Source organism: Equus caballus, chromosome 2 (genome assembly GCF_041296265.1).
Source record: "Equus caballus isolate H_3958 breed thoroughbred chromosome 2, TB-T2T, whole genome shotgun sequence".
NCBI classification, from domain to species: Eukaryota; Metazoa; Chordata; class Mammalia; order Perissodactyla; family Equidae; genus Equus; species Equus caballus.
The window spans coordinates 30,914,274-30,927,448 of record NC_091685.1 but is presented as its reverse complement, the minus strand read 5'-3'; the positions used below and the strand labels follow the sequence as shown (position 1 = coordinate 30,927,448).

Here is a 13,175-nt window from a genome sequence, read left to right as displayed (position 1 = left end):
CACAGCCCCCAGGCTGCGCCCTCTTCTGAAATGAGCCCAACTAAGTCTTCCACGGGGAGGGCGGTGCCTGATCTGGGCGCCCAATCTCTCCGCCTCTCCCAGGCCTGGGGGCCAAGGTCAGGTCCCCGCGCCCCACACCTGTCAGGAACATTCCAGACACCTCAGCCTGGCCAGCCTCTGCCTTTCCCAGAAAAAGCAGCAGCTGCAGCTCTGGGCACGACCTGGACGGCCGAGAGCTGGGCGCTTGTCCTGCCGGCTCTCTGGGCTGCAGGCTCCTGCCTCTGCGGCCGCCCTGAGGATGGGGGCTGCGCCGACCAGTAACGAAACAGCGTCCAATGAGACAACGAGGCGAGGGGCCCAGCCCAGAGACTGCCTCTGAGAGGCCCTCATAAAAGAGAGAGATTTTTGTGATTTGTCTAATTTCCACCCCCATATTTTGGTGTTAGAGTTTGCTTTTTAAGGCTGCTTGGCCTGGGAGATGAATTCTGACACCAGGTGGAATCAGGGCCTGCTTCTGCAGTATAAACATGGCAAACGTGGGCCTGGCCTACCTCGTCCTGTTGTTGCCCCTGCATTCAGAAGGTGCTTAATAATTGCTGAATGAGTGGACTTGCCTGACAAGCCCTGTGAGCCAGCATTGTCCTCCTAACCCAGGGCTGCGTCTGTCCCACGGCCTGGCAGAGCTGCGGAGGCCGGTCCCAGGACCACGTGAGGCCTGCTCGAGGGGCTGATGATGGAAAACCAGGTCCCCAAAGCCAGGAGCCCCAGGGGCCACCTGGCTCCCTCTGGCTGGAGGTGGGCCTGGCCTTGGCTTCCACCACTGACAGGAATGCTCTATGCCCTGTTGTGGCAACTGGCTGGCAGGGGTGGAAAGGAGTCCTCCTCCGGAGACGCTCCGGCGGAATGCCCTAGATGTGGGCCTCAGGGCCAGGGCGGGGCAGGGGTTGGCTGCCAGGCCAGGCCAGCTGAGGTGCTGACCCCCACTTAGCCCAGGCCAGCTGTCGGGAGCAGTCCTCCTACTGGGCCAGTGACTTGCAGGCAGGGTCTGCCTCAGTCCCCATGAATTTCAGTGTCCAGTGTGGTGTCTGGCACAAGTTTTTGAGCAAATGCCATCTGGCAATGACCAGCCCCAATGCCACCTCCCTTAAGATGCCTTTCTTGGTTGCTCCTGGCCTCCGTGCTTTTTATTTCCTGGCTTTTGAAGCACCAGGCCACTAGAAAGAGCTATGGGCTGGGAGACGAGAGGCCTGAGTTTGAATCCTGGCTCACACTGGCTGTGTGACCTTAGACAAGTTGCACTACCTCTCTGAGTCATGATATCCTCACCTGTGACATGGGGATAATTGTCCCTCCCTCATGGGGTAGTCTGAGGCTCAAATAAGAGAAAAGCGCTGGGTCAGTGCCAAGCGGGTTCAAGTATCAGATGTGGTTCTTTCCTTTGTGATCTTGGTCATTTGTGCCCTTATCTTCTCTCTCCAACTGGACCATGGTCTGTTTACCCTCAAGATCTGGCTTATATGTTACCTCCTCTGAGAAGCCTTCCTGGATCTTCCAGGCAGAGGCAGCCACACCCCCTTTTGGCCTCCACCCTTTCACCTCAGATATCACCCATGAATGTTCTCTTCTGGGCTGAGCTTTCCTTGAGGTGACGTTGTGTCTAGATCAATTCTACGCCTCAGTGCCTGAGTCAGGGTCTGGGACAGAAGGCGCTCCTGGTGACTGTTTGTCCCTTCCTTGTCCCCTAGCGTGCCTGACAATGGGCCTTAGACCGAGGGAGAGTCAACCGTGGGCTCAGCCGCGTGAACGACACGCCTCCCTCTGTGGTAGAACTGAGACCCCAGACACGGCCACACCTGCCCCATCTCCACCGTGCCCGTTCAGGAGACACCTGCCGCCTCCCTGCTCCGCCAGCAAGGCCTAGACTCTGTGGTTCTGTTATGGTTACTCTCCCAGGAAGAGCGTCTCCTGCTTTCCCAGCACCTTTCAAGTTCTGAGGGCTTCCATGTTGTCGTGGCATTAAATCCTCACCACCTGCAAGCTGGACAGGAGGTCTCGACCCATTTTACAGAACAGGAGAATGAGGCAGAACCACGGAGGTTAGTAGACATCGTCGAGAGCACACACTGAGTTAGTGGAGAGCGAGCTAGGCCTTGGAGCACAGGGCTCCCACCCCAGGCCTGAGCTCGTTTCACGGGCCTCAGCCCTCGCCACCTCCTCTCCTGCTCCCTGCCCCCTGCCGGGCCTCCTGCCATCATCCTCCAACTCTGGAGACGCCCAGCTCGGAGCAGCTGCCTTCTCATGCCACTCCAGTCATATTTTTACAAGCGCTGGCTCACCGGTGGTCCAGTCTTCCAGCCCCAGGCTGGCCTCGAGGCGGCTAAGAATAACTTCTCCTGAGCTGCCAGCAGCTGCTGCTCTGTTTGGGGGACGGGCAGAACTCGGGGTCTGTGGGTCTGCAGCTTCTCTAAGGCGGCAGGAACTTCTAGGGGAGGGCCCAGGCCCCTGGAAGGGAGGAACTCACCCTCACACAACCCCGGAGGCTCAGAGAACCCTGCTCCCCTGCCCCGGGCCTTACCAGGTGACCTGCGGTGGAGGCGAGGCATGGACAGTGCAGGTCAGCAGGACCGTGGTGTGCTCCCAGACGGCGTGGGAGCGCAGTGGGATCCAGAACCAGGGCCCCCGGCCGGAACACAGCTCCTTCAGCTCCTTGACCTCCCGGACTTTCTCCTCTATCTGGAGGCGGGAGGGGTCTGTGACTCCTAGGAGCCAGGGCACCATCTCCTCTGCATCTTTGCTGTCACCTTCCCCTTGACACCCAGGTTCTGGAGTCAGACCCACGTGGGCTGGAGCCTCCCTCACGGCAGCTGAGAGGCAGTGTGGCACAGAGGGCAGAGTGTGGGCTTTGGAATGAGCTGGCCTGGGGTCAATGCCAAACTCTGTCGCTTACTAGCTGTGAGACCATAGGCAAGTCCTCAGATTCCTTATCTGTAAAATGGGGATGATGATAATAGCCCCCCCCCACAATGGGTTGTAGTGAGGATTAAATGAGTTAATATGTGAAAAACGTGGGCGCTGAGACAGCCTGTGTGAGTCTTAGCTATTGCTCTCCTGCCTGGGGGAGGGGGCATGGAGATGCCTGACATTTGTCAGGAATGGTGTTTTCTGAGGGCCTTCTGTGTTCTAGGCACTGGGAAAGTCACTTTACAAGCCCAGTCTCTCTTAATTCCCGTCTCAACACCGAGAGTTGGTACAACCACATACGTCTACTTTACAGATGAAAAAACTGAGGCTCAGGCAGACTCACTTGCTTGCCCAAGGTCACACAGCTAGAGGCTGGGGGCACCAGCTTTAAACCTGGGTTAATGTCCAGGGCCCCGCTCTTCCCTGGATGTCCAGCTGCCTCTTGAGAAGGGGGCAGGGAGGCATGAGATGGGCCACAGGTCCCAGGGCCCCGGGGCTCCCCCGCCCGCCCCTCACCTGCCGTCTCAGCGCCTTCCGGTCCCGTCTCTGGCGCAGCAGCCACTGGGTCCGCAGGAAGGCGATCTCCGTCCTCTCCCAGTCGTTGCCGAAGCCCACCCGCTTCTGCCCGCGCTCCTCCAGCTCCACGGCAGAGGTCTGGCGCCTCAGCTGGGCCTCCCTGTGGTGACAGAGGCCTTCGGGATCCGATGGCCCAATGGCCCAACGGCCCGGGGTGGGGGACATCCCGGCCAGCTCCACCCCGACACCTAGCTTTGCCAGCTGCAATTTAAGCTTCTTGAGGACAAGAGCAACTTTTAAACCTCTCGCCTCCAAAATACCCTGAATGTGTCCTGCTTACAGTAGGTGCATAATAAATACTATTGATACAGTTCTCAAGGTCCTTTCACAAACCATTGTTCCTCTTGTTTTCACTACCACCGGGGGACAGGCAGCAGTCTCCCTATTTTACAGGTCAGGGACTTGAGGCTTGGCAGCTTGCCTCAGGCCAGGACCAGGATGCGGCCTCCTGACGCTCTCAAGCTCGGGGGCCTTCCAGTCTGGGGATTTGTGTCCGAAATTTGGGGCTGGTTTACTCACTCCTCCTCTCCCCAGGAGCCCCCTCCCCCACCATCTGAAGCCTGGTGATGAAGTGCGGAACCCCACTTTCTCCCTTGGGGATGGTCACTCCCTGCTGCCTGTGGACCCATTCAGAGGGTGGCGTGGTGGGCTTTGCGGTCAGACAGCCCTGGGCTGAAACCTCTGTCTAGCCCCTTATTCTGGATGTGGTTCTTTAAGCTTGGTGTGCGAGCCCAGTAGGGAGGAGGGGACCGGACACCATGGCGCCTTCTCAGCCCAGGGCTCCCTGGAAAGGTCATCTGACTTACCAAGACGTCTCTGAGGAGGCCGTCAGAGCCAGCGCAGCCGCCAGGGCGTAGTCTTCAGCGCTGAATTCATACTCCTCTTCGCTGTCTCGGGAAAGAGAGTGAGTGGCTCCCGCGGGTTCAGCTGGGATCTGGCTGGGGGCTCCCTGGGATCAGACTGCATCTACACGCCTCAGCCTCAGGGTACTCATGCACGGCTGTGCCTCCCTCCTCAGACCAGGGTCTCCAGAAAGAAGGGCTATTCTTCCCCCCTCAGACAGGACTCTTATAGGGCAGGGCTGGGCCTCCTCCTAGACTGGGGGCCCTAAGGGCGGGGCAGTGGCCGGGCTGGGGTCCCTGATGTTCCCACCTGCTGCGGAAGGTGTGCCTCCGCATCGAGGAGCCCATGTGCAGGCTATGCTGGCGCTCCTCCTTCTGCTCCTCCTCCCGGCGGTGCTCCAGCCTGTGGACCTCCACGGTCTTGGGGGGCCGGGGCTCCCCCCCACTTCCAGGGCTGTGAGGCAGAGTCATGGCTGCGAGAGTGACAACCTGCCAAGCCAAATGCACAGTCAATCCACCAGGTGTCTGCCCATCCCGCCCCATGTGGTCCTCCCAGCATCTCTGGGAGGTTTGTGGGGCTGGGGCTTCTCTCTCCAGTGGGCAGACAGGGGACAGAGGCCTGAGAGGGAGAGAAACCCGGCCGAGGTGGCAGAGGCAGGCTTCCAGCTCTGAGCCTGGCTTCTCCACCACCTCACACGCTCCCCAGCTGAGCAGGCAGAGACCCACACGGGGGAGCAGCCCCCGGCTTCCAGCTGCAACCCTGCCCTGGCCTTGCCGTGTGACCTGGGGGCAAGGCCTTCCCTTCCTTGGGCCTCAGTTTCCCAGACGGTGAGCGATTGAACACAGCGATGTCCAGGGCTGTTCTACGACTCCAGGTGGGCTGGTGTCCTCGCGCTTCCTGCAGATGCCACACTCAGTCCTGTCTCTGAGCCTCTGCTTGTGCTGCTCTCCTCATGGAGAGAGCCCTCCCCCTCCTCCCGGCCTGCTTAACTCTCCCCAGGCTTCAAAGCCCCAGCTGAGAATGCTAGGCCAGTGCTGTGGTGGAGCGTGGAGACTGGTCCAACCCCCCGGTGGGAGCCCAGCTCCTCATTCCACTTCACAACTGTGTGACCTCGGGCAAGACTCTGTGACTTGTTTCCTCGCCTGTAAAGTGGGTCTATTGACCTCCCAGGGTAGTCGCGAAGGTGAGATGAGTGCCTGGTGCGTAGTGAGTACTATATAAGCGTGAGACGTGATATTTCTAAGAAGCTCTGACGAAAAACTACCGCCACCTAGAACTTTCTCTCCTCTAACCCCCTTTGTATTTTTTTCTTCACTCCACAATTTAGCTCTGATTCAGAAAATGCCTCCCCTTCCTGTTTAATTATTTCATCTCCAAGCACTTGTCTCTTCGACGAGAAGGTAAATGAATTGAAGGTCACAACAGTGGGTGCTCAATGCGCGCCGGGCCCCACGTTAGGAGTTTTCAAATGCTCTGTCCCTGGTGCCAACCCAAATGGCACAGCACCATTTGATCCCATTTTACTCAGGAGGAGGGAAATTGCTTGCCAGGGTCACCTGGCTGGTTGGTGGTGGGGCCACGACTGGCTCCCAGGTCTGCCCACTCCGAGCTCTCTTGACCCCTTTGTCACACATCTACTCAAGGCCAGTTCTTGGCTGAGGCTGGGGACACAGTGGGCCACACGGCCTTTCTTCTCAGAAGGGGATCACAACAGAGGATTCTTCTTGCATTTGCATTCCTTAGGCTTGGCTCTTGGCCCCCAGGTGGTACCCAGTAGGGTTAGATCCGATTGGTCTGAGGCGGCTCAGGGACCAGGGAGTGAATCTGTGGATCTGGAGAGGCGGGTAAGGAGAGTAGGGGGCCTGCGAGCCAGCTGGCTTTGGGTTCTTGCACTAAGTCCTTTCCAGCTCTGGGCCCCCGTGTCACCACCGGGTCTCTGAGCGCCCCTGTGATGCTGAAGCTGCAGGCTGCTTGGCGGACTCACTGGGGTGGCTTTCGTGCCTCCTCCAGTTGGGAGTTCTGGGGCAGACCTCTGACCTGGGCGGGTCCTTGCCCGGCTTGGACCTGATGAGACCCCGGGCATGGAGAAGGATGCAGAAGAGGAGACCACCACCTCAGCCCTGCCCTGTCTGCTTCTACGAGGTCCAGGTCTGCCCTGGCGCCCGCCTCGCCTGGGGGGCCTGCTGGCTGTGATGGAGTGTGTGTGTGTGCGTGTGTGAATTGTGTTCTGACCTGGGTGTGAGCACAGCACCTGGGTGACCATTTCTCTAAGTCGGTGACACAGGAGGCGGGCCTGCTGGCCTCATCAGAGATCCTTGGCCTGGAAAGGCCTGTGGCGGCGTGTCAGGGGCTCAGGCTGCTGAGGGTCAATCTTAGTGGGCATTTACTCCTTTTAGTTCCCAAATGTTTGCTCCCTTTGGGTGTTCTCAAAGGACACCCAAGAGTGCCTGGACTACTGCAGAGTGTTAGCCCGGACCCAGGGCTGCCCCCAAAGCTTCCTTGGCCTCCTGTGGATGACCTCAGCTGAACATCATGGGACAGTACCCCTTGGGCTTCCCATCTGGCCCCTTCCTAGGAAAAGGGCCTGCCTGCACTCAGAGAATGACTGGCCCTGCTCATTCTGCTCCTTCCTCACAGCTCAAGAGGAGAGCTGCTGGGTACCACCCTACGTAAAGGAGGCTCCGCGGCTCAACTTTCCTGGGACACCGTGGCCCTGGCCCCAGCAGCTGAGGGTTAACGTTCCCTGGCATCAGCCGCTGGCTCCCTTCCCCGGATGCTCTGTTCCTGATTAGCACAGCGGGTGGGCCTGGCGCTCATCCCTGACCTCCTGGGCCTCCCGCAACCAGACCCCTGGCTTCAGCAGATGAGCCATCGATTCTTTTTAAAGCGCTGACTGAGGCTCGGGATTAAGTAGTGACGAGTGTGCAGCCTCCTCTGTCCTTTTTCCAGAACGCCATGTATGCTTGCTGGGGAGGGGTCAGCGGGGTGTGGCCCAGGAGGGAAGACTGCCCCCCCCTTGCCCTCTCCTGGGGGTGCAAAGCCCTGGGCCAGGGGTCCTGCCCTGTGGCCTTCCCAAGCTGCCTCTACTTCCCTCCCAAGCTTCAGTCTGCTTTCCCACCTGGCCCTCTGATAGGTATCCCTTAGTGAGAAGGGCCAGAAGGTTCTCCCCTTCCTCAGGAGGGACAGAGAAGTGCACAGAGCTGGGTGACTCGAAGACGCCTGACAGCAGAGAGTGGGATCCTGTGGGCGGAAGCAGAGACAGCCTGCCTGTGCTCTTAGCACTCCATCAGCTTCCGAGAGGCTGGAGTTCTGACCCTGCCACCGAGGGTCTGAGGAAACTCCATCCCTGTCCAGGCCTCCGTTTCCTGCCAGGGAACCCAGGCTGGAGGAGCGCCCTGCCGGTCCAGCGACCGGGGCCCTGAGGGCTTGTTCCCTTTCCCTGCCTGCTGGGTCGGCCAAGCAGGGCCCGGCCAGCACTGCTGTGGGTTTGCTGGACCTGCCAGCTCACCCCCGTCCCTGCTAATTCCTGCTCCATCGCAGGAAAGCCTCCACTTCCCGGGCCATCCCCAGACGCCTTTTTTTGCCGCTTTCACATCACAGAGGGCTCAGCTCAAAAGACCCAGGGCCACACAGAACAGAGGGATGGGGCAGGGGTTTCTAGGATTCCCTCCCATTTTCACTTGGGGTGCTGCCTCAGCACATGTCTACTTTCTCTCTCCAAATCTCCCAGGCTCCTCTCCTAACATACACACACACACACACACACACACACCCCTCACTTCCCAACGGAAAACTGAGGGTCTCACTTTCAGGAGGTGTCCCTCCCCACCCTTGATTCTTGGAGGTGACTTACAGAGCAGCAGTGTTTACTTAGGTGTCCCTGGGGAGAAGATTCCAGAGGATGAGAGGGTCCTTGGTCTCTTCTTGCCCTGGACTCAGCGAGGACTGGGAGAAGAATGTGATCCTGGAGCCTGCACGGGCCTTAAATATAGCAGCACTGAGACAGTGCAATGACAATGGATGAGAACTATGGGGGGAGGACGGGGGGAGGGGCCGTGGGTCAGTCCAGCACTGCTCAGGCGGCAGTGACAGGTGGAGCTGTCCCCACCCCCACCCCAGCCTCCTACAGGCTGCTCCTCCCCCAGCTTCCCTTCTGCCCACTCTAGCCCACCATTAAAGTGGACAGAAGGGAAAAGCTCAGGCCGGGTTGTGTGGAAAGCAGGCAAAGGGAGGTTTTCCCAGCTGCTGGGAGTTCTGACTGTTGCCTTGGGGAAGACACCCATCTTCTCTGATCCGAGTGCCTTTCTGAGAAATGGAGACGGTGAGACTGGGCACCCAGACTTCACGAAGACAGTGGAAGGAACGAGACCTAAAAATCCCTGGCTGAAATGGAAGTATGTTGCTTCTGGTCTCTCTAACTCCCCCAGCAGCTACTGACCCAGCCCCCACCCGGCCATGGTCATGTGTGTACGGGGACGTGGCACAGGCAGGGGAGGAGCGAGGAAGCCATCTCTTTCTTCACTGGCCATATTCCTCAGGCTTCCAGAGTGGCCACTGCGGGTCCTTCCTCCCAATCTTTGCTACACCCCTCTCCCCTATCTCAGTTCCTCCCCCTTACGCTCATTCACGTCTGCTCTTTGCCAGGCCTGGTGGGCACTGAGGATGCAGAAGGGAATAAGATAAGACCCCTGACACGGAAGAAGTCCTAATCTAGACAGGGAGTGATCAGGACGGTACACCTGCGCCAGGTCTCAGGGGATGAGCAGGTCTGGGGGGGGTGTGCCAGTGCCAGGGCAGAGAGCTCGGCTCCCTCCTTGGCCTCCTACTGGGGCCTCAGGGGGCCAGCAACACCGCGCCCACCAGTCTTCCTACTGCTGGGGGACTACTCACTGGCGAGAGAGAGAGAGGACACGTAAGGGAGCTCTTCAGCCAAAGCCTTGATCTCCTGCCCTATTTGAACCCCCTGTCTAGGCTCTCCTGCTTCTCCCCTTTTCTCCCTGGCTGCAGTGTTCAGAGCATCTTTTGGGAGAGAACACTTGATGGCTCTCCCCCATCTTGTACTGACCCATCCCAAGAAGGGCTTCCAACACCCGCATTTATACATTAACTGCGAGGGGTGAGTGTGAATCTGCAAATACAGCAAAGAGGGGTGTGGGCTTCCAATTCAGCAGGAGACAGACATTTAAACTGGTCCTGTAGTCCCCTTCCCCCCAAGGCAGCCTGGTGGAGGTGTCACCACTTCCTGGCTGTATGACCTTGGGCGAGTCACTTAACCATTCTGGTTTTATTATCTGTACAGTGAGGTCAATGATGTCTGCCTTGCAGTCTGATTGAAAAGATTCAGTTGGGAAAAGTGAAGCCTGGCGCCTAACAGACGTTTGCTAAATGAGAGCGCCACTGATAACTGCACGACCCTGGGAACCTGAGAGCTTCCTCTCACCCCTCCTTCTGGGTGTGGGATCCCCATGCACTCATTTGCTGACCAAACCCCCATGATGCCCTCACTCCCCTCTAGGACCTCTCCTCAGGGAGGTCCTGTCCCGCCTTAATGGGAATGCAGCCAACCTCAGGTCGTGAGGCCGAGCAGAGGGTAGATGACTTGGAACTATCCAAACCTTGGCTTAAATCCCAACCTCTGGCACCCCTACTCACTAATGGGGGACCTTGGCCTCCCTTCTGGGCCTCAGTTTCTTTATCTGTAAATGGGAGATAAGCTCTAAGACAACACGGAACTTGCCTGCCTGTCTTGTTCACTGTACCCATAGCCCCAAGGACAATGCCTGGCGTACACCTGGGCCCTTGATATACGTTCGTTTAAAAATCAATGAATGAGTGAATGAAGACCCATCCTGCAGAATGTTTGTGAGATTCAAATGAGATTAAAAATGCGGAAAATGCTGGGTATAGTACCCGGCTCATGGCCAGTACTCTTCAAAATATTTCCTTCTTCCTCCCCTTTCCTTCTCGTCTTTTTCCTTTCATTGTCTTCCCTGGACTTATGAACTTTAAGCACAGTACTTTGAACCCTATTTCGCATACCGACCATCCAGAACCGCCACACCATTTTTCCAGACAGCGACCAAACTGTGCTTGGCTGATGGCTCCCCCTGGGGGCCAAGTGGAGAACTGTCCGGCCAGATGCCTTCTCCCCACGACTTCCTCCCTCCCTTCTTCAGTCTCCTTTCCCTCCCTCTGTCACTCTCCCAATTCAGTTAATTCAAGTTTCTGTTCTTCTCACACTTACAGATCAAAATATAGCTTCCTTATGCCTTTTCCTTCTTAGAGTGGGGAGGAAAAATGGGCTCAAGCAGCCCGGAGGCTGAGCAGGGGTCTGGGTCTCAGAGCTGTGTCCCGCCAGCACGAGCAGAGGCTGTCTGTATCTCTCTGGCCTTTCCTGCCTCAGTTCACTGTTTCTGTCTGTCCCATGTTCTGGAAGGTAGGGTGGGGATAGCAACATGGGACAAGCCTTGGTGGTGACATATGGCCAGAGCCTCCTTGTCCAGGCTGACACTCAGACTGGGGGTGGGGGGGTGGGGCACAGAGAGATCTGGCCCTCTGGGACCATGGAGAAGCCCCGGTCCCATCAGCCCTTCTCTGGGTGGAGACTCTGACAACCCCTGTATGTTCCTGGGGCCGGGGACTTTGGAGGCCAGGGGTCTCCAGGCATCACAGGCTGAGATACCACCCAAGGAGCCTCGCCGCTACCCCGCCCCCATCCAGGGTATATTGGGAGTGACTCCAGGGAGGTGATTTGAGGACATGATAGGGAAACTGTGGGTGTGAGTGTTCTCTCCATTTGTCCAGGAGGAGTCTCCAAATGAGTTTATTAAAAATCCAGATTCCCCCTGAGCCTTGGATTCCGCAGGTCTGGGGCGGGGCGGGGAGTGCTGGGGAAGCTGTATTTTCAGTAAGCTCCCCAGGGGATTCTCATGCTGAGGCAAATCTAGGAAACCAACTTGGGCAGGTCACCCCTCCGAGCCACAACTTCCTCCTTTGCAAAATGTCAATAAAGCAACCTATCATGGAAGGCTAACGGGAGGATGAGCGGTCAAGAACCTAAACTGCCCGTCAACACGGCTGGGCTCCTGCCCCTCTTCCCTCCTGCGGCTGGTTTACTCCCAGGCTTGGCTCTGCTGGGCCTCGGAGGCAGGTGACACCTTGGAGACTTGCCTTTCCCTGGGCTGGGTGGGGGAGCCGTGGAGATTCCTGGGGAGGGGGTTGGGGGCTAGGACACTCAGGGATGCTGAGGTCCCAGCCCAGCTCTCGGGGCCTTGGACACTCTGCCCTCTAGTGGTTCCAGCCGTGTCTGCAGGCCTGGGCTGACCCAAGACCCGAGGGGTGTTGCAGCCTGGTGCCTGCCCCTCAGTGGCGACCCGGCCAGCCTGGGAGGTCCAGAGGTCTCTGAGCCATCACCTGTCTCCTCAGGCACTCAGACTCCACCCTCAGAGAGTCATGGGGGATGGAATGACTGCCACCTGAGTTGCTTAGAGAGCTTGGTGGCCCTGTGAGTTGAAAAGATGTTTATGGCTTTTAATAAAAGACCTCTGTGACTCCCTGTCTCACTTACCGGGTGAGAACAGTCCAGCTGTTAAGTTGTTTTTCATTACTAAACAAGGTGAAGACAGTCAACCTTTGGCCAAATTTGCCCCAAGTGACAGGAAGCTGACTTGTTTGTGGTGTGGGGGAGGGAGGGGAGAAAGGGCCAGGGGTGCTCAGGAGGACGGCCCACCCCCCCTGTTATGGGGATACTGGGTCTAAGCCAGTGACCCTGAAGAGAGGTTAAATATTAATTACAGATAAGAACACCACCACCTGGTGCTGTGTCGCAGGGAGGGGAGGGGAGGGAAAGAGGGGGACATATCTGGGTACAGAGAAAGGAGGCCATTGTAGACTCCAGAAAGGGTCACACTGAGGCGGCTGGACTTTGATCTTGTTTCTCAAAAACGTTCAGACAGGGCTTTGGGACAGGAAGGTGACGGGGTGCTTGGATCCCATTGGGGCCCTCCCGTCCTTATGCCCCATTAGTTTCATCCTCCAAGAATTCAGACCAGTGTGGAAAGTTCCTACTCTCTCTCTCTTTCTCTCTCTCTCTCTTTTTTTTTTTGCTGAGGAAGATTAACCCTGAGCTAATATCTGTTGCCAGTCTTCCTCTATTTTATGTGGTTTGCTACCACAACATGGCTGACACTCAGGATCCAAACCTGGGAACCTGGGCTGCTGAGGCAGAGGATGCCAAACTTAACCCCTAGGCCACGGGGCCACGCCCAAAAGTTCCTTCTCTTGATGAGGACAAAAAGTGCTAGATTTGATCTCCAATTGTGTCATGGCCTCAATGGGGGGCCCTTGGGTGAGTTCCTTATCCTCTGTGGGCCTCAGTTTCCCCGTCGTAGGGGTCACCTGACATGCAAATGATACAAAGGATGTGACAGCACAGACTCTGAAAGCACAGAGCAGGGAGCTCTTTTCTTACGTGGGAGCAGATGCAGGGGCAGGAGGGCCTGGTGGCACCACTCTACCACTGGTGGGGCGTCGAGGAGGCAGGCCTGGGGGCTCTGAGGGTGCGCTGCCACCCCCAAAACAGCTTCCACTTGTGACCTCAGGGAGAAGCTTCCATCTGTCTCTGGACCCTGTTTCCAGAAGGGCCTGCAATCCCTTCCCTGTTGCCCCGTCAGGCAGCCCAGCCCCACGGGCTTGGCCAGAGCAGTCCTGAGGAAATCCGGATAATCCGAGTCCAGAAGAAACGCCCGGCACAGGCCCACCCAGACTGGGGAGCCGGTCACTCCCTGTGCCGTCGG

General features: G+C 57.7%; 1 protein-coding gene across 1 annotated transcript in view; it reads right to left on the bottom strand.

The window, feature by feature from the left end:
* MYOM3 (myomesin 3) overlaps positions 1-8,607 on the bottom strand; it is a 49,093-nt gene extending 40,486 nt beyond the window's left edge. The window contains exons 1-5 of the mRNA XM_001501292.6: positions 8,234-8,607; positions 4,690-4,868; positions 4,344-4,424; positions 3,478-3,637; positions 2,576-2,733 (exon numbers count right to left, since the gene is read on the bottom strand). Of these exons, the coding sequence (XP_001501342.3) occupies positions 2,576-2,733; positions 3,478-3,637; positions 4,344-4,424; positions 4,690-4,850 (560 nt within the window). The 5' untranslated portion in view covers positions 4,851-4,868; positions 8,234-8,607. The remainder of the gene's footprint in view (positions 1-2,575; positions 2,734-3,477; positions 3,638-4,343; positions 4,425-4,689; positions 4,869-8,233) is intronic.
* Positions 8,608-13,175: the final 4,568 nt, after the last annotated feature.